General features: G+C 42.2%; 1 protein-coding gene across 1 annotated transcript in view; it reads right to left on the bottom strand.

Annotated features, from left to right (window-relative positions):
- The window catches only part of RNF168 (ring finger protein 168, E3 ubiquitin protein ligase), a 32,893-nt gene that overhangs the window by 10,599 nt on the left and 635 nt on the right, over positions 1–21,659 (bottom strand). The window contains exons 2-5 of the mRNA XM_011978701.1: positions 12,467–12,488; positions 6,703–6,786; positions 5,807–5,986; positions 1,507–1,628 (exon numbers count right to left, since the gene is read on the bottom strand). Of these exons, the coding sequence (XP_011834091.1) occupies positions 1,507–1,628; positions 5,807–5,986; positions 6,703–6,786; positions 12,467–12,488 (408 nt within the window). The remainder of the gene's footprint in view (positions 1–1,506; positions 1,629–5,806; positions 5,987–6,702; positions 6,787–12,466; positions 12,489–21,659) is intronic.

Genomic DNA, 21,659 nt, shown 5'->3' with positions numbered 1-21,659 from the left:
GTGGAATTCACATAAAATGGAACACCACATTTTGTTTACCCGTGCATTTGTTAATGGACATTTGGGTTGTTCTACCTTTTGGTTATCTGAAAGATGCTGACACAAACACTCATGTACTAGCATTTGTTTGAATACCTGCTTTCAGTTCTTTTGGGTACATACCTAGGAGTGGAATTGCTGGGTCATGTGCTAATTCTGTTTAACTTTTTGAGGAATCACCAACTGTTTTCTGCAGCCACGACACCACTTTACATTCCTACCAAGCAATGCGCAAGGATTCCAGTTTCTCCACATCTTTGTCCACACTTACTCTTTTCCCTTTCTGTGGATTATAGACATTCTAATGGGTATGAAATGCTATCTCACCGTGGTTTTGATATGCATTTCCCTAATAACTAATGATGTTAAACATATTTTCGTGTACTTATTGGCCATTTGTACATCATGCAAAAAACGTCTACTCAAGTCCCTTTGTCCAGTTTTTAATTATTTGTCTTCTGTTGTTGAGTTAGAGGAGTTTTCATATATTCTAGGAAACAGACTTTATCTGTTTTTAATATTGTTACAACTTTAATCCGTCAGTTTCTCAATTTTTGCTTTTAAGTCCTTAGTTTTTTCTTGTATTTCTGGTAATTTTTTATTTTTAAGTATTTCAAAGTATATATTTAGATACATAAAGATTCATGAGTTATATAGCCTTAAGCAGAATATTGTATCCATATGAAGTACCTCTGCATTTTAGTGGTTTTCTCTTCATTTTTACTTTCCACATCGAGAACTGGCGACCCTGATATTGTCATATCTTTTTTTTTTTTTTTAAATAGTACCTCCCTCATTTAACATTCCCTTCTCCTAAGCTTCGTCCCACCCCAAATTCAAAATTCCAACAAATCTTGGAAGGAGGTGAGTTATCTGCACTTATTTCCTCAGTTAAACCAGAAGTCCTTACGTATTTTTCAAGTCTACACGGTGGTTTTTAAACTTTTCCAACTACGAATCACACGGGAAAGCTGATGTTCGCATAAAGCCGCCAACCCCACCGAGTACCTGACCCTGGAGGGTGCTGTGGTGAAGCTCAGTTTCGCCACCTGGGACTACTGGCTCATGCATTCGGTGTAACAGAGAAGAAATACGAAGACAAATTGTAAACTCCTTCAATGAAGATAAGCCTATCCGGGACCAGTTTTATTCATCTGAATTTAAACCAAGAGGAAGAGGAATCTGATGGTTCACTTTGAGAAAAGTGGAAATCCTGAGCCAGTAAGATGAAGTATAAATCTGCGCAATAACTGGCTGAGTGAAAAGCCTGCCACATTTCACCTCTCTCTTCATGCTAGCCACGAGGAAGCTGTGTGAGTAGCTCTCTCCTTTTCACTTTACCTCAACCTCAGACTATCTTTATACAAAGTTCATGGACCAAACTTTGAGAATCAGTAGTCTATATGAACAGAAAACGCTGGCATATAGTAGGAGGTCAATAAATAATTCATAGCCACGCTCACTTACTTCTGAATATTTCCAGGGTTTCTTTGTTTGTTCTTACTTTTCTTTTCAGACTTGGGTGTAACTGGATCAGATTTTCTGGAATTCAACGGAGAAGCCGAGATACTTCCCTCACAGAAATTGTTCTTCAACAATAGAAAAAGCGTAACAGACATTATGAGAGAGAACTTTATGATAAAATAAGCTATTAATTTGACAAATTCAGAAATCCAAACAGCATTTTTCAGAAATTACAGTTCCATTTAAATTCTATACATCCCTTGAATACTGGCCATGCAAAAATCAGAATAAATATGTTCATCTAAGTTGGTCTAAATTAATTACATTTTTACTGTATATCATCAAGCACAAAATAAGGCATAATACTAATCTCATCAGCTGATAATTCCTGTTGATTTTTCTTTCCTTTCTTTTCTTTTTTCAGACAGTCTCGCTCTGTCGCCCAGGCTGGAGTGCAGTGGCGCAATCTCAGCTCACTGCAAGCTCCACCTCCCGGGTTCCCGCCATTCTCCTGCCTCAGCCTCCCGAGTAGCTGGGACTACAGGCGCCCGCCACCTTGCCCGGCTAATTTTTTTTAGTAGAGACAGGGTTTCACCGTGTTAGCCAGGATGGTCTCGATCTCCTGACGTTGTGATCTGCCCGCCTCAGCCTCCTAAAGTGCTAGGATTACAGGCGTGAGCCACCATGCCCAGCCTTTTTATTTTTTTATTTTTTTATTTTTTATTTTTTAAAGACAGGTCTCACTCTGCTGCCGAGGCTAGAGCGCAGTGCAGCAATCACGGCTCCTTGCAACCTTGACCTCCCATGTTTAAGTGATCCTCCTGCCTTCACCTCCCATGTAGCTAGGACTACAGGCATGAGCCACCATGCTTGGCTAGGTGGGTTTTTTTGTTTTGTTTTGAGACAGTCTTACTCTGTCATCCAGGCTGGAGTGCAGTGGAGTGATCATAGCTCACTGTAGCCTCAACCTCCTGGGCTCAGACAATCCTCCCATCTTAGCTTCTCGAGTAGCTAGGACACAGGCATGTGCCACTATGCCCAGCTACTTTTTAAAAAATGTTTTGTAGAGATGAAGTCTCACTATGTTACCCAGGCTGGTCTCCAACTATTAGAAGCAAGTGATTCCCCCACCTCAGCCTTCTAAAGTGTTGGGATTGTAGGTCTGAGCCACTGCGCCCAGCCTGTTGATTTTTCTAATAAATAATTTTACATAATTACTTTTATCTATATGGACATATTCAAAGAGCTGTGGATATACCTGAAAGAAGAGTTCTATGTAATAATATTTTAGTTCTGGACTTTAAGGGCATATCAATAAAAATCATAAACATTTACTTGCTGTACCAGTCTCATAAGTTTCTTACTACCCTAATGGAAAAGTTCATATATGGTGATGATGAATATTTGGCCTTAAACCACCAAACTTTCATAAATAAATAGAAAATTATTCTAGGCTGGGCATGGTGGTTCATGCCCGTAATCCCAACACTTTGGGAGGCTGAAGTGGGTGGATCACATGAGGCCAGGAGTTCAAGACCAGCCTGGCCAACATGGCGAAACCCCATCTCCACTAAAAATACAAAAATCAACAGGGTGTGGTGGTGCTTGTAATCCCAGATACTCGGGAGGCTGAGGCAGGAGAATTGCTTGAACTGGGAGCTGAGGCTGCACCACTGCACTCCAGCCTGGGTGACAGAGTGAGAGGCTGTCTCCAAAAAAATTAGTTAAAAAGAAATTATTCTACAATATCAATAAATCTACTCATAAAAAATAAGTTAAAAAATTATTCTACAATATCAATGAATCTACTCATAAAAAATAAGTTAAAAAATTATTCTACAATTAAATCTACTCATAAAAAATAAGTTAAAAAATTATTCTACAATATCAATGAATCTACTCATAAAAAATAAGTTAAAAAATTATTCTACAATATCAATGAATCTACTCATAAAAAATAAGTTAAAAAATTATTCTACAATGTCAATGAATCTACTCTTATAATACCATGGGAAAACTAGATATATTTCTTCCCTATTCCAATTATTATTCCATTGGTCAATGACTTTTATTTAGTTTCCTGATTGTGTATCTTTCTAAAGTGATTCTACTCAAAAGACACATAAAAAGGTGCATATAACCCAAAATTTGGGTATATTATTATGAATGGTATGCTTCTCAAAAAAGAAAAATATTCCCAATTCTGAGTATACTCATTTTGGTAAGAGTGTGTGTGTATATATATAAAAATATATATGTACATATACGCATATATGCATATAAATATATGTATATATAAAAAACGCATATATATTTTATTCTATTGTACTGTATTTCCCAGAGTAAGACCTGTCTCAAAAAACAATACAATAGAATAAATACAATAGACAATAGTCCTATTGTATTTCCCATGATTCGATGGTAAGTGTATGTTAAGATATCTGTTATTTGAAAGCTGAGGAATTGTTTTCGGAGGCTCTCAAACCTGAACGTTTCACGCTTCCCTAGATGCCTCTGAAGATAGAATTCCCTAGGTCCCATCCCCAGAGACTCTGATTTAATAGACTTGGAGTAAATAGGAGAGTTCCTATGTCAACAGCACTCCCAGGTTACTCTCCCAGGCTCGTTCAAACCACTAGGCTCCACTGTACCCTCTGATCTTAAAGTATGTGTTTTATCACACGCCCTTTAATTCATTGTTTTACATGCAGCAATTTAACTACAGGAAGCATAACATCCAAGTTTAATACATTATCTAAAAATTTAATGTGCTTTACTTTCAAAATGTGATTTACATCCATAAAATGGAATATTGTTCTACTCTTTAAAAGAATTAGATTGACTACATGTAGTAATATGAAAAATCTCTAAGATGTATCAAGTGGAAAAAATGCAAGCAGCAAAACAGTGTGATTGCTTTTATATAATCCTTTTTAGGTGAACAAAGAAAAAAAGCTTTTTTTTTGAGACGTTCTTCCAGGTTGAAGTGCAGTGGCGAGATCAGCTCACTGTAACCTCAAACTCCTGGGCTCAAGGGATCCTCCTGCCTCAGCCCCTCCCAGTAGGTGGAGCTACAGGCACGTACCACCACACTCGGCTAATTATTTTATTTTTCTGTAGAAACAGAGTCTCACTTTGTTGCCCAGGCTGGTCTCAAACTCCTGGGCTCGAGCAATCCTCTCGCCTCAGCTTGCCAAAGTACTGGGATTACAGGCCTGAGCCATTGCACCCTGGCAAGAAAAAAGTTGTAAGAAACTGTTAATAGTGGTTACCTTTGGGGAAAGAGACTGATATAATTGGAAAAGGAACGGGAGTGGAGAGGTGAAAGAAGGTTTAAAAGGAAGCTTTCATTCTTCACTGAATAGCTTTCTTACATATAAAAAAGTTTTTAAACAATCTGCAGTGACTCACGCCATAAACCCAGCATTTTGGGAGGCTGAGGCAGGTGAATGGCTTGAGCCCAGGAGTTTGACATCAGTTTGGGAAACATGGCAAAACCGTGTCTCCATAAAAGATCAGCTAGGCATGGTGGTGCAAGCCTGTAGTCCCAGCTACTCGGGAGGCTGGAAGGGTCACCAGAGCCCGGTGGTCGAGGCTGCAGTGAGTCGTGATTATGCCACTGCACTCCAACCTGCGTGACAGAGTAAGACCTGTCTCAGAAAACCAGGAACCCCAAAACCTGGACTAGAGCAAACATGTAACAATATGCAAAACAATTTTACTTTAGGTAAAGCAAAAATGTCATCAATAGCTTCTAATTATGGCAACGCCATCTCTTCTGTTCTTTGAAAACCACAGTCAGGCCGGGCGCGGTGGCTCAAGCCTGTAATCCCAGCACTTTGGGAGGCCGAGACGGGCAGATCACGAGGTCAGGAGATCGAGACCATCCTGGCTAACACGGTGAAACCCCGTCTCTACTAAAAATACAAAAAACTAGACAGGCGAGGCGGCGGGCGCCTGTAGTCCCAACTACTCGGGAGGCTGAGGCAGGGGAATGGCGTGAACCTGGGAGGCGGAGCTTGCAGTGAGCTGAGATCCGGCCACTGCACTCCAGCCTGGGCGACAGAGCGAGACTCCATCTCAAAAATAAAAAGAAAACCACAGTCAAAGCAATAGAAATGCTAATAGTTAGCTTTCCGTATCAGCAGGCTCCGAACACTCAAATTCAACCAGCCTGGGGTGGAAAAGACAGTCTTTGTGGGATGCAGACCTGGGAACACAAGGAGCTGATTCTTCCTCTGAGTGGGTTCTGCAGTGGGTGCCAAGGGATGACCGTACCTCAACGTTCTCTCCTACAACTTACAATATCAATGCTCAGCTTTCTTGCCAGTTCTTCATCACTTCTCAGTTGTTCTTCCATCGCTCTTCGCCTTTTTTCCGCCTGTCTTTTTTCCTCCTCTTCCTCCTCTGCCAACAATCTCTGTATGTATTCTTCACTGGCTTTGTTCTCTTCTTCCTCGCTGGCCCGTCGCTCTGCCTCCACCTTAAAAGTGATTAATAAAGAGCAATCCTTTTCTGAACGCTTTGGTATACTTGCAATATTTCATAATAAGAATAAAGTAGAAAAAGAACAAATTGGCAGAGATTTAAATGATCTCAAATGAAGTACAAATCTGGAGTAGATTCCTGCAAGATAGCTGTCCCATCTCAGCCTCCCAAAGCACTGAAATCACAGGTGTGCGCTTCCACACCCAGCCTGAGATGTATTACAAGTGAGAATTACACACAAAATTGTGAAGACTAACAAAAAAAGAGAAAAAGCTCTATTTATGTAAAACTTTACATGTAATTAAAACATAATGCTTCACTGTAAACACTGCTTTTTAGGTACTTTTCCTATTTAGGAACTTCACAGTTAGCGCTTTAACCTTTCCTCATCTAAACCCATAATCTACCACCCTTTTTCTTTAAGCTCAAAACTTTAGAGAAATAAAAAAATGTCCTGGTATGGATTAAATTAGGAAAAAAAAAGAATTAAAAAATTTCCTTCATATGTAAATGCTTAGGGAACACTATCACATAAGAGCATTAATCATGTAGAAGTAAACTATGGCAAAAAACAAAGCCCTTACAAAACATATTAAAATTATCCATATTTCAAGATATACTAGTTATATAAGCACACAAAACTAAATTAAAATCTGAAACTAAAAACACAGCAGAGAAATATTCCAAAAAAAAAGAATATTTAGCACCTACCTTACTTATTTCCTCTTCATATTCTCTTCTCAATTCCCCAGGTTTACTTAACAGACGAACTGGCTGACAGTCATCAGCTATTTCATATCAAAAAATAAAATAACATTATAAGCAACACAATTTTATGGTAACTTTGGTCTTCCATTAAAACTAATACTAAAATGAAAAATTAAAATATACAACTATTAACAACTACAGCAATATCTCCTTTTGGAATTCCATTTTAAAAATTTTTTTTTTTTTTCTAGATTTATTTATTTTTTTTGAGACAGAGCCTTGCTCTGTTGCCCAGGCTGGAGTGCAGTGGCGCAATCTCGGCTCACTGTAATCTCCATCTCCCACGTTCCAGCAATTCTCCTGCCTCAGCCTCCTCCTGAGTAGCTGGGATTATAGGCATGCGCCACCACACCTGGCTAATTTTTTATATTTTTGGTAGAGACGGAGTTTCACCATGTTGGCCAGGCTGGTCTCAGAACTCCTGACCTCAAGTGATCCACCCGCCTCGGCCTCCCAAAGTGTTGTGACTACGGGCGTGAGTCACTGCGCCTGGCCTGGAATTCCATTTTATAAGGCCAGAGGTTTAGGGTTTTGGGTTTGAAATGGCACATGAATGCATATACTTAACCCTTCCTCTAAACTCCATTAAAATGACAGTAAAAGAATTTTTAAAAACTGTAATCCTACAACAGCAGAGATTAGCAGAGGAAGTTAACCAATTGAAAAAAATCTTTTTTTTTTTGGAGCCAAGAGTCTTGCTCTGTTGCCCAGGCTGTGCAGTGGTGCAATCTCAGCTCACTGCAACCTCCGTCTCCTGGGTTCAAACAATTCTGGTGCCTCAGCCTCCTGAGTAGCTGGGATTACAGGCATGCCCCACCATGCCCAGCTAATTTTTGTATTTTTAATACAGACCGGTTTTCGCCATGTTGGCCAGGCTGGTTTCAAACTCCTAACCTCAGGCAATCTGCTCACCTCAGCCTCCCAAAGTGCTGGGACCACAGGCGTGAGCCACTGTGCCCGGCCCTACTTAAAATAACAAATTTCTAGAAAATGGAAAGGCAACAAAATAGAGATAATTGATACAGCAGAAATGAAGGAAAAAAAATTCTTGGAAGGGAAGACTACAGCTGAGGTAGAACTAGAAGGGAATCTGCCTCCTATTTGCCTAGAGAGAGGCTCAATAGAATCCAGAGTGAGGGACCAAAAACAGAACCCGGGGTTTATAAACCGTTAAATCAGAACCTTGACTTACTGGCATTTCTCCCTGAATATGGGTGCAGGTGCACACACGCATATTTCTTTAAAGGAACAGATCTAGAGAGAGCCAGAGCAGCTAACGTAAGAGGTGGGGACCCACAGCAGAGTCCTCTGCAATCGGGCAGTTAGGGATGGCAAAGCACAAAGGCCAGGTTTCCATCGGCTGGAACTCAACATCTGCCCATCACCAATACCCTTCTATGTACACAGAGCTTTTGTCCTGGGCCTCATTCTCAAGCCTAAAAGCTAACCCAAGGATCATCAGACATGTGAAATGCATCTGCAGGACTACAGAAACAGTAAGCTATACAAAGAGAAAAAATCATCGCCCTGGAGTTGAAAGATAATTCCGGGTCAGAAAATAACCTAAGTGCATGTATGTGTCCTCAGCAAATCTGACAAGAATGTTATTCTATAAAACAAGACACTGTTTTGTAAAGTGTAAAACGGGAACACCCAAAAAAGAGAACCCATCTGCCTGTTTCAAGGGGCAGCTGCTACTCAGCTCCAGCTGACTACGACTAGCAGGAAACTCAGGTGGGAAACTCAGGCCTGTCCATGCCATACTTTCGCTTTCTCAAGAAAATCCAGAGACGGCAGGGGTGGATGTTGAGAGATGACTTAATGGGTACAATGTACATTCTCTGTGTAGTAGATACCCTAAAAAGCCCTGACCTGGCCACTATGCAATCTATACATGTAACAAAATTACCCTTGCACCCCATAAATGTATCCAAGTAAAAAGAAAAAAAAAAAAAAGGAAAATCCAGCAATCCAGATGTTAATAAGAAATCCTCCAACTTAAATATTGGCATTGGATGGACCACAAAAAAACATACACACAGGATTCTTATGGCCTGCAGGCCAGCAGTTTGGAAAATCTGCAATAGAGAAACTAAAAAACAGTGATGTGACTCCAAAACAATTAGGGATGCAGTATGCTGAATTCTCATTTATTTTGGTCACTAAGGAGGATCTATTCAAGACAGTACAATGGTATATACAGGGGAGACATATATAAGGCTCCTTAAAAAGCCGGATACTCAGCTGGCTTAAACTGAGACCTAGATCAGCAATCCTCAAAGTAGAATCTATGAAACTCTGGACTTTTTTCAGGGAAACTGCAGAGTCACACTATTTTCATTTAAAAAATTAAGGTAAGCTGGGAGCGGTGCCTCACGCCTGTAATCCCAGCACTTTGGGAGGTTGAAGGTTGAGACAGGTGGATCACGAGGTCAGGGGTTTGAGACCCGCTTGGCCAATATGGTAAAACCCCGTCTCTACTAAGAATACAAAAATTAGCCAGGTGTGGTGGCACGCACCTGTAGTCTCAGCTACTCAGGAGGCTGAGGCAGAAGAATCGCTTGAACCTGGGAGGTGGAGGTTGCAGTGAGCCGAGATTGTGCCACTGCACTCCAGCCTGGGTGACAGAGGGAGATTCCATCTCCAAAAAAAAAAAAAAAACACCCAAATAAAACAACTGACGGTAGACCGTCATGTCTGTAATCACGGCACTTTGGGAGGCCAAGTCAAGTGGATCACTTGAGGTCAGGAGTTAGAGACCAGCCTGACCAACACGGTGAAACCCCGTCTCTACCAAAAGGTACAAAATTAGCCGGGAGTGGTGGCGGGCGCTTGTAATCCCAACTACTCGGGAGGCTGAGACAGAAGAATTGCTTGAACCTGGGAGGCGGAGGTTGCAGTGAGTTGTGACTGTGCCACGGCACTCCAGCCTGGGCAACAGAGCAAGACCCAGTCTCAAAAATTCAATAAATAAATAAAAGGCGGGGGTGCTGTGGGGGCAAAAGGCCAGGTGTGGTGGCTTATGCCTATCAGCCCAGCACCTTGCAAAGCCAAGGTGGGAGAGTCACTTGAGCCCAGCAGTTTGAGGCTGCAGTGGGCTGTGACTGTGCCCGTACACTTCAGCCTGGGCAACGTAGTAAGACCCGGTCTTTACTAAAAAAAAAAAAAAGACAGGGGGCAAAGGACTTACACAGACATTTCTCCAAAGATTATATACAAATGACCAATAAGCACATGAAAAGATGTTCAACATCGACAGTCATTAGAGAAATACGAATCGTAACTACAGAGATCCCGTTTCATAGGACGGCCAACACTTGGTTTTTATAACAGTCATCCATTAAGATATATACACACACAATGGAGTATTCGGCCAAAAAAGGAAACAGGATCGACACATGCTAGAACTCGATGGACCCTCGAGACACGATGCTGTGCCAAACAGCCAGACACCACAGGCCAGATACTGTACGGTTCCCCTCGTACGAGATACCGGGAGTAACGAAACCCGCAGAGGCAGAAAGAATGGAGGCTGCCAGCGGCTAGGGGAGGGGCAAATGGGGAATTATTGTTTAATGGGCAGTTTCCAGTGTGGAAGATGAGAAAGTTCAGAGATGAATGGTGGTGACAGCTGCACAAACACGTGAATGTACTTCATGTCACGCATCTGTACATTTAAAATGGTTAACACGGCAGATTTTATGTTACGTATCTTTTACAATAAAACCGGAAAAAAAGTAAATTACTTTACACATTAGATACAATAAAATAGTAGCTAAGAGGCTGGGCACAGTGGCTCATGCCTGTAATCCCAGCACTTTGGAAGGCTGAGGCAGGAGGAACACTTGAGCTCAGGATATCAAGACCAGCCTGGTCAACACAGCAAGACCCTATCTTTGTTCAAAAAAAAATTTTTTAAGTAGCTAGTTTAGGAAAACAATAATGGAGGCAGACGTATTCTATTAGAAAGCAAAGCATATCATTAAGCAGAATTAAACTAAGCATGTGTGGTACTGACACAGCTATTGATAAAGAGATAGTTAAAAAACAAAAAGCCCAGGCCAGGTGCCGTGGCTTACGCCTCTAATCTCAACACTCTGGGAAGTGGAGGCAGGCGGATCACTTGAGGTCAGGAGTTCAAAAGCAGCCTGGCCAACAAGGCAAATAAACCTATCTCTACTAAAAATACAAAAATTAGCTGGGCGTGGTGGTACATAGCCCACTGCAGCCTCCAACTCCTGGGCTGAAGCAATTGTCCTGCCCTGGCCTCCTGAAGCACTGACGTAACAGGTGTGAGCCACTGCGCCCAGTCCATGTGCTGTGTAGCTGGTAATCCCAGCTACTCACGAGGCTGAGACAGGAGAATAGCTTAAACCCGAGAGGCAGAGGTTGCAGTGAGCCGAGATCACGCCATTGCACTCCAGCCTAGGTGACAGAGTGAGACTGCATCTCAAAAAAAAAAAAAAAAATTAAATACATAGCCCCAAATTGCTCTGGAAAATAAGCATACGATTAGTGAAACAGTACATACATCAGTGTTACTGGATTATTACCAAGTAGTGTGGCTATAAGTGGCAATCAAGGGCAGGGGGAGTTAAGATGCCTACCTCATACAATACTCAAATTCAAGGTGGATTAAAAAGTTTTTAACGGAAAAAACAAACTATAAATGACTAAGAAGAACATATGAGATAAATTCCAAAACAATTAAAACTTCCATGTGATGAAAGACATCATGAAGTTAAAAACAAACTAGAAGTTACTTGCAAATACATAAATCACCAGAGAATCAGTGTCCAGAATATAACCAGAACTTCCACAGATCAATTAAAAACCACAACAGGCAAAGGAAAGGCACACGCAGTTTACAGAAGATGCCCAATTACAGCAAGCAGAGAACTGCACTTTTGTTAAACCATGAGTGACAGATGTTTAAATTTTATTTATTTCTACACAAACTGAATCTAAATTAATCAGTAAGTTACTCAACTGCAGACACAAGTTAAAATTGTCTTCATTCACCTTTTTCTTTTTTTTTGGAAACAAGATCTCACTCTTGCCCAGGCTGGAGTTCAGTGGCACAATCACAGCTCACTGCAGCCTCCAACTCCTGGGCTGAAGCAATTCTTCTGCCCTGGCCTCCTGAAGCGCTGGCATAACAGGTGTGAGCCACTGCACCCAGTCCATTTACTATTTCTTTGTCGACGGAGTTTTGCTCTTGTTGCCCAGGCTGGAGTGCAATGGCGTGATCTCAGGTAACTGCAACCTCCACCTCCCAGGTTCAAGCGATTCTCCTGCCTCAGCCTCCCGAGTAGCTGGGATTACAGGCCTGTCCTACCACACCTGGCTAATTTTTTTGTATTTTTGGTAGAGACGGGGTTTTACCACGTTGGCCAGGCTGGTCTCGAACTCCTGACCTCATGTGATCCACCTGCCTTCCAAAGTGCTGGGATTACAGGCCTGAGCCACCGCGCCCGGTCTTGCATTTGCTATTTGTTTTTTTTTTTGAGACGGAATCTCGCTCTGTCGCCCAGGCTGGAGTGCAGTGAGGCAATCTCGGCTCCCTGCAAGCTCTGCCTCCCGGGTTCCCGCCATTCTCCTGCCTCAGCCTCCCGAGTAGCTGGGACTACAGGGCCCGCCACCACGCCCGGCTAGTTTTTTGTATTTTTTAGTAGAGACGGGGTTTCACCGTGTTAGCCAGGATGGCCTCAATCTCCTGACCTCGTGATCTGCCCGCCTACGGCCTCCCAAAGTGCTGGGATTACAGGCGTGAGCCACTGTGCCTGGCCCTTTTTTTTTTTTTTTTTTTTTGAGACAAGAATCTCACTCTGTCGCCCAGGCTGGAGTGCAGTGGCGCAATCTCAGCTCTTTGCAGCATCCACCTCCCAGACTCGAACAATGCTACTGCCTGAGCCTCCCATGTAGCTGAGACTGCAGGCGCCGCCACCACACCCGGCTAATTCTTGTACTTTTTGTAGAGAGGGGTTTTGCCATATTGGCCAGGCTGGTCTCAAACTCCAAGGCTCAAGCAATTTGCCTGCCTTGAACTCCCAAAGTACTGAGATTACAGGTGTGAGCCCCTGCAACTGGCCTGCTTGCTATTTCTTAAACAATTCTTATTTTATGAGGAATTTGAATATCTCAGTTTTATACAAAGTGACTAGACAATTTCTGCCATCTGTTGGAGACAACTCTCGACACTCTTCAGTTCTGATTAACTCTAAAATTTCCGTTGAAACCCACTGCAGTTAAACGTTCCTACTACACTCGATATTTTGCTTCTTCACAGCAAGTGTTCTTCCGAGGCAGCCGGGACCCATTTAAGGAAATATGTCCCCATGCTTTTTATTTTATTTTGAAGGAAAAATCCAAGTTAGTTAAAGACCCGAATGTATAATACTGGATGAAAAATAAAAATAAATAAATAATAAACCTTAACTTGAACAGTTGAGCTGTTCATAAAACTGTCCTCCCATCACTGAACTAGACTGCTTGCAGCACCACGTAAACAGCAGTTCCCTTCTCCCAATTAAATCTGCATTCCTGGGCTGGGCACAGGGTGCAAAACATAAAGAGATAGTTAAAAAATAAAAAGCCCAAAACTGCTCTGGAAAATAAGCATATGATCTGTGAAGCAGTATGTACATCAGTGTGGCTGGATCATCACCAAGTAGTGTGGCTATAAATGGCAATCAGGGGCAAAGTGCTGACTCACGCCTGTGATCCCAGCATTCTGCGAGGATGAGGCAGGAGTGTGAACTCCTGCAGGAGTTTCACCACATTGGCCAGGCTGGTCTTGAACTCTTGACCTCAGATGATCCGCCCGCCTCTACGCCCCATCTCTACACAGAATAAATATACAGAGGACGGGTACGATGGCTCACGCCTGTAATCCCAGCACTTTGGGAGGTCGAGGCGGGTGGATCATCTGAGGTCAAGAGTTTGAGACCAGCCTGGCCAACGTGGTGAAACTCCTGCAAGAGGATGAACTCCTGAGCTCAAGAGTTCAAGACCAGCCTGGGTAACATAGTGAGACCCTATCTCTACAAAAAAATAAAAAAAATTAGCCTGGCATAGTGGTGTGTGCCGGTGGTCCCTGCTACTCAGGAGGCTGAGGTGGGAGGATTGCTTGAGCCCAGGAGGTGGAGGGTACAGTGAGCCGAGTTCGCTCCTCAGCATTCCAGCCTAGGCAACTGAGACCCTGTCTCGAAAAGAAAATAACATAAATTTGCACTTTCTGCCTCAATATTTATCTTGAAAATTTTCAAATCTACAGAAATTGCAAAAATAGTATGATAAACCCCCATTTAACCTGCATTTAGATTCATGAAGTTTTTAAATTGCCACATTGTCTTTCGTGTGTGTGTGTGTGTATTTTCTGAACCATCTGAAAGTTGCATGATCATAACCCTTCACCAAATCCTTAAGTGTACACCTCATAAGAGATGCTGTCCTTATCTCCTGATCTTGATATACAATGATCAAGTTCAACAAAATTAACAATGATATATTACCTATCATATCAATGATAAAAATTTCACCCACTATCCCCATAATGTCTTTAATAGCAACCTTTGTCTTAATCCATGTTCTAATCCAGGGTCATGCACTGCATTTAGCTGTCATTGTCTTTTAACCTCCCTTTAAACTAGAATGATTCCTAAGGCTTTGCCTCCATAATAGACATTTTTAAGGTACTAACAACTACGTTTTGTAGAATTTCAACTTGGATTTTTGTTTTCTCACAATGAGATTCAGGCTATGCCTTACGCTCATCCTATCAGGAGGCCGCAATATTTGTCTGTACCATGGATAATGTTAACTGTGATCACTCCATTACTGTGATAACAGGCTTCTCAACTGTATCAGTAAGCAATCTGTAAGGTGATATTTTCAGACTATATGAGTCTTCAGTTCTCCATCAAACTTTCAAGGAGGGGTTTTGGCATCCATTTGTGATTCTTGCCTGCATCAATTTTTACAATGACAGTCGCAAACAGAAAGGAAATTTAGACATTCTAAGGCTGATTCTTCCCTACTATAGGATTCGTTTTTGAGAAATCCAAATGTAAAACACACCTGTCTCCATCACACTAATTCACTTTCAAATACTTCATTTTTCAAAGCTATTTCATACATGTGCTTTCTTACAACCTTCCTTCTATAAATTAAGAATACATAAAGTAAATGAGTAGATTCACTTTACGTGTTATGTGTTAACAAAGTTAATTTTATAAATTATCAATGAACAATACTGAACATTTAAAAAATTTTACTTAAAACAGTCTCAAAAGTCATAATATAATCAGGGATAAACATTAGTTTCTTAGGGCTGCCATAGAAAAGTACCACAAATTGAGTGACTTGAAAATACAGAAATTTATTGTCTCACAGTTCTGGCTAGAAGTCCAAAATAAAGGTGTCAGCAGGGCCAAGACACTTTTGAAACTTGTGGGGGATCCTTCCTTGCCTCTTCCTTGCTTCTGACGGTGTGCTGATAACCTCAGACGTTCCTTGGCTTGTGAACACATCACTCCAGTCCTCCAGCCTCGCGTCGTGCTCTGTGTCTTTACATCATCTTCCCTCTGTGCGTGTCTGTCTCTGTGTCCAAATTTCTCCTTTTTATAAGGAAACCAGTCATAATGGATTAGGGCCCATTCTAATGACCTTATTGTAACTTCATTACTGAAAAAAATTGAAGGTGACCTACACAAACGGAGAAATACACTATTTTCATGGATACAAGGACTCTGTTGTTTGGATGTCAATTCTCCCCAAATTGTTCTATTAAGTTCAATGCAACCCCAATCAAACTCCTAACAGGCTGTTAGTAGAAACTGGTAAGTTGATTTAAAAATTTAAATAGGTGGCTCAGGCCTGTAATTCCAGCACTTTAGGAGGCTGAGACGGGAGCACTGCTTAAGGCGAGCTGTTCAAGACCAGCCTGGGCAACATAGCAAAACCCCGTCTCTACAAAGAATAAATATACAGAGGAAGGGCACAATGGCTCACGCCTGTAATGGGAGGTCGAGGCGGGCAGATCATCTGAGGTCAAGAGTTCGAGACCAGCCTGGCCAATGTGGTGAAACTCCTGTCTCTATCAAAAATACAAAAATCAGCCAGGCATGGTGGTACATGCCTATATTCGCAGCTACTCAGGAGGCTGAGGAAGGAGAACTACTTGAACCTGGGAGGCAGAGGATGCAGTGAGCTGAGATCACACCACTGCACTCCAGCCTAGGTGACAGAGCAAGGTTCTGTCTCAAAAAGAAAAAAAAAAGATTTACTCTAAATTCACAGTAATCAAGACAGTGTGACACTAATATTAGAATCAACAGATCAATGAAACAGAATAGACCCACATTATTTTTTTAAAAAGTCTTTTCAACAAAAGGTACAGGAATAAGTGATACCCATATAGGAAAAAGTTAACCTCAACCTCCTCTTAGACAATATTCAAAGTTAATATGAAATGGATCAAAGACCTAAACATAAAAGCTAAAACTGGCCGGGCGTAGTGGCTCACACCTGTAATCCCAGCACTTTGGGAGGCTGAGGCGGGCGGATCATGAGGTCAGGACTTCAAGACCACCCTGGTCAACATGGCGAAACCCCATCTCTACTAAAAATACAAAAATTAGCCTGGCATGGTGATGCATGCCTGTAGTCCCAGCTACTCGGGAGGCTGAGGGAAGAGAATCGCTTAAACCCGGGAGGTGGAGGTTGCAGTGAGCCAAGATAGTACCACTGTGCTCCAGCCTGGGCGACACAACAAAATTCTGTCTCAAAAAATAAAAAATAAAAAAGGTAAAACTATAAATCTTTTAGAAAAAAACATAGCAATATCTTAGCCTGAGGGTAGCAAAAGGTTTCTTAGGCCATAAAATGCAGTAAACTATAAAAGGAAAAATTTAGGAGACTTCATGAAAATTAAGAATTTCAGCTCATCATATGGCCGGGCGCGGTGGCTCAAGCCTGTAATCCCAGCACTTTGGGAGGCCGAGACGGGTGGATCACGAGGTCAGGAGATCGAGACCATCCTGGCTAACACGGTGAAACCCCGTCTCTACTAAAAAATACAAAAAACTAGCCGGGCGAGGCGGCGGGCGCCTGTAGTCCCAGCTACTCGGGAGGCTGAGGCAGGAGAATGGCGTGAACCCGGGAGGCGGAGCTTGCAGTGAGCTGAGATCCCGCCACTGCACTCCAGCCTGGGCGACAGAGCAAGACTCCATCTCGAAAAAAAAAAAAAAAGAATTTCAGCTCATCAAAACAATTAAGAATACCTGGCAAAGTACCAGTATTCAACATATATAAAGAATGTCTGCAACTGAATAATATAAACAATTTAGGGGCAAAAGAATTAAACAGACACTTTACAATGGAAGAGAGCAAAACTGCCAATAAGCACATGAAAAAGAACACTATCATTAGTCACCTGGAAATTGAAATTAAAACAGGATACTACTATCAATAATAAAAAACAACTGGAATGGTTAAATTTTAAAAGACAGATAACATAAAAAGTTGGTAAGATGTACAGAAACCAGAACTTGTATGCTCTTGGTGGGATTACAAAATGACACAACTACTTTCAAAAACGATCTGGTAGTTTCTTCTTCTTTTTTTTTTTTTGAGATGGAGTCTCGTTCTGTCACCAAGGCTGGAGTGCAGTGGCGTGATCTCGGCTCACTGCAACCTCCACCTCCTGGGTTCAAGCAATTCTCTGCCTCAGCCTCCTGAGTAGCTGGTATTACAGGTGCCTACCACCATGCCCAACTAATTTTTGTATTTTGAGTAGAGATGGGGTTTCAGCATCTTGGCCAGGCTGGTCTTGAACTCCTGACCTCGTGATCCACCTGCCTTGGCCTCCCAAAGTGCTGGGATTACAGGCGTGAGCCACTGTGCCTGGCTGGTAGTTTGTTAGAAAACCAAATGTGTACCTGCTCTACGCTGCGTAATTCCAGCTCCTCAGTATTTACCGAAAAAAACCCTGAAAACATCAGGCCACACATACTCACAAAAAAACTTGTACAAGAATCTTCTCAGCAACTTTATTCATAATATCCAAAACTGCAAGCAACTGAGGCACTATCAGTGGAGAATGGCCAATAATACACAGCATCGTCAACAGCGGAATAATACTTAAAAAACGACTACCTAGGCCGGGTGCGGTGGCTCACACCTGTAATCCCAGCACTTTGGGAAGCCAAAGAGGGCGGATCACCTGAGGTCAGGAATTTGAACCCAGCCTGGGCAACATGATGAAATCTCATCTCTACTAAAAATACAAAAATTAGCTGGGCATGGTGGTGCGTGCCTGTAATCCCAGCTACTCAGGAGGCTGAGGCAGGAGAATCACCTGAACCCAGGAGACGGAAGTTGCAGTGAGCCGAGATCCTATCACTGCATTCCAGACTGGGTGATGAAGCGAGAGTATGTCTAAGAAAAAAAAAAAAAAATTGAACCTTATGATGAATAACCCCCAAAAAGATATGCTGAAGTCGTAACTCCCAGTAACTAAGAATGTGCTCTTATTGGAAACAGGTTGTTGCAGATATAATGGAGTTCATACAAAGAGTAGAGGGCCTTTAATCCAATATAACTAGTATCCCAGTAAGAAAACAGAGACACACAGAGGAGACGGCCATGTAAAGACAGACACACTGGGAAGCTCCATGTGCTAGTGGAGGCAGAGACCGGAGTGACTCAGCTGCAAACCAGGAACACCATGGATTGCAGCCACACTGGAAGCTAAGGAGAAAGGCACGGAACAGATTCTCTCCCAGAGCCTTCAATGTACACGTCCCTGCTCCCTGCTGGCATCTTGGGTTTGGAGTTCTAGTCTTCAGAACTGAAAGAGAATAAACTTCTGCTAAGTTTGTGGTACTTTGTTACAGTAGCCCTAGAAAATAAAAAGAATTCCATTTATACGAAGTTCCAGAACCGAAAACACTCATCTATGGTGGATAAAAACTAAAACAGGCCGGACGCGGTGGCTCACACTTGTAATCCCAGCACTTTTGGAGGCCGAGGCAGGCGGATCACGAGGTCAAGAGATTGAGACCATCCTGACCAACAAAGTAAAACCCCGTCTCTACTAACAATACAAAAATTAGCTGGTCATGGTGGCACATGCCTGTAATTCCAGCTACTCGGAAGGCTGAGGCAGGAGAACGCCCACAACTCAAAAAAACAACCTGATTAAATGACAGGCAAAGTTGTGGCTTTTTCTAGGTTTTGGGAGAAAAACAGAAACAAAAAGAATGAATGAGCAAAGGATTTGAATAGATATTTCATATTTCTCCAAAGATGATATACAAATGGCCAATAAATGCATGCAAAGATGCTCGCCATCCTTAGTCATTGGGGACATGCAAATAAAAACTACAATGGGATAGTATCTCATACCCATTAGGATGGCTACCATCAAAACCCAGAAAACAGCAAGTGTTGGCAAGGGTGCAGAGAAACTGGACACCCATGCACTGTTGCTGGGAATGTAAAACGGCACAGTCACTGTGGAAAACAGTATGGTGGTTTCCAAAACCAATTACACATAGAATTACAATATGATCTAGAAATTCCACTTCGAGGTATATACCCAAAAGAATAGAAAACAGGCCCCTGAACAGACATTTGTACACCCAAGTTCACACCAGCATTATTTCTAATAGCCAAGAGTGGAAGCAACCGAAGCGTTCACTTACAGACGAATAGGTTTCTTTTAACGTACCATATACATACACTGGAATACTATTCAGCCTCAAAAGGAAGGGAATCCTGTCACATGCGATATGGATGAACCTAGAAAACATTATGCTAAAAACAGGCCAGACACAAAAGGACAAATACCTATGAAAATTCCACTTATAGGAGGTACCTAGAGCAGGTGGGTTCACAGAAATGGAAAGGAGAACGGTGGTTGCCAGGGATAGGGGGAGGGAGGAACAGTGAGCTTAATGGGTATGGAAATTCAGTTTGGGAGGATTAAAAAGTTCTGGAGATGGGACGGTGGTGACGGATGCACAGCAGTGTGAATGGAGGTGATGCCACTGAACCATACCATTACAAACGGTTAAAATTTTCCTCCCTTCTTTCTAGTCAAAAATAAAAGCATTTTTAAGTGGTTAAAACGGTAGTCTGGTTATATTTTACCACCATTTTTTAAAACACAGAGTTAAGATACCAGTTCACATGTACTAGGATGGCACGGAAAATAACAAGTGTTGGTGAGGGAGTGAAGAAATTGGAAACTTCATACTCTGCTAATGGAAATGTAAAATGGTACAGCCACTGTAGAAAACAAATGTGGCAGTTCCTCAAAAAGCTAAACACAGAATTACCATAGGATCCAGCAATTCCGCTCTTAGATATGTAGACAAAAGAACTGAAAACAGGTATTCAAACAAATATTTGTACACAGATGTCCGTATTGCCAGTATTCAAATAACGAAAAGGTGAAAAAAACCAACGTCCATCCAATGGATAAACAAAATGTAACAAGTATATCCATAAAACAAATTATTATTCAGCCCGAAAAATGAAGTACTGATCCATGCCACACTGTGCATGAACCTCAGAAACACGCTAAGAGAAATAAGCTAGACACACAAGATCCTATATTGTATAAGTCTCTTATATGAAATACCTAAAATTGCCAGATTCATAGAGACAGAAAGTGGAATAGAAGGTGCCAGGGGCTAGGGGGAAAGGTGAAATGGGTAGTCAGTGCTTCACGATTAGAGTTTATCTGGGGTGATGAAAAAGTTTTGGAAACAGTGGTGATGATTACATTGTGAATGTAATTAATTCTATTGAATTGTACTTAAAAATGGTTAAAATGTCAGTTTGTTATATATATTTTAGACAGTATTTTAAAAATTAATAATGCAATATATCAAAAACCATTAAACTGCACTTTTAAAAATTTTATTGAATTTATGTTACCCAGACTGGTCTCAACTCCTCGGTTCAAGCGATCCTCCCACCTCCGCCTCCCAAAGCGCTAGGATTACAGCTGTGAGCCACTGCACCCGGCCAAACCTTACACGTTTAGTAGGTGAATTGTTCGGTATGTGAGTATTTCAATAAAGCTGTTTTTCTTAAACTATTGTTTAAAAATGGTTAAAGTGGCATTTTGGTTTTTTACAATAAAATACATAAACGTTTAAAAGGCAGGTACACATATAACTGTGACCAAAAAAATTTAAAAAAAAAAAAAAAAGACCCGTAGACGAGAGCGCACAGACAGGAACCACTGCACGGCTTATTGCTCACACTAGCGGAGGAGAGAGTCAAGGGTTCAGTCTGGGGCTCCTGAGTCCACCGGGCGTAGGGGTTAGTGATAAAAAAGCGATTTTAGACTTGTTGCATTTTTTTTTTTTTTGGAGACAAGGTCTCGCTCTGTCGCCCAGGCTGGAGTGAGTGGCGCGATCTCGGCTCACTGCAACCTCTGCCTCCCGGGTTCACGCCATTCTCCTGCCTCAGCCTCCCGAGAAGCTGGGACTACAGGCGCCGCCACCTCGCCCGGCTAATTTTTGTATTTTTAGTAGAGACGGGGTTTCACCGTGTTGGCCAGGCTGGTCACGATCGGCTCGTTGCATGACTAGGAGAATAAAGAATTACGTGAATGGAGATGTACAGATAAGTAAATCAGAGGCCGGGCGCGGTGGCTCACTCCTGTAATCCCAGCGCTTTGGGAGGCTGAGGCGGGCGGATCACCGGAGGTCAGAGTTCGAGACCAGCCTGACCAACATGGTGAAAACCCGTCTCTGCGAAAATACAAAAATTCCGGGCGCGATGGTGCGCGCCTGTAGTCCCAGCTACTCGGCAGGCTGGGGCAGGAGAGTCGCTTGAACCCGGGAGGCGGAGGCTGCAGTGAGCCGAGATCGCGCCACTGC

This window comes from Mandrillus leucophaeus, unplaced genomic scaffold (genome assembly GCF_000951045.1).
Source record: "Mandrillus leucophaeus isolate KB7577 unplaced genomic scaffold, Mleu.le_1.0 Scaffold199, whole genome shotgun sequence".
NCBI lineage: Eukaryota > Metazoa > Chordata > Mammalia > Primates > Cercopithecidae > Mandrillus > Mandrillus leucophaeus.
This window is presented reverse-complemented; position numbering and strand designations above follow the sequence as displayed.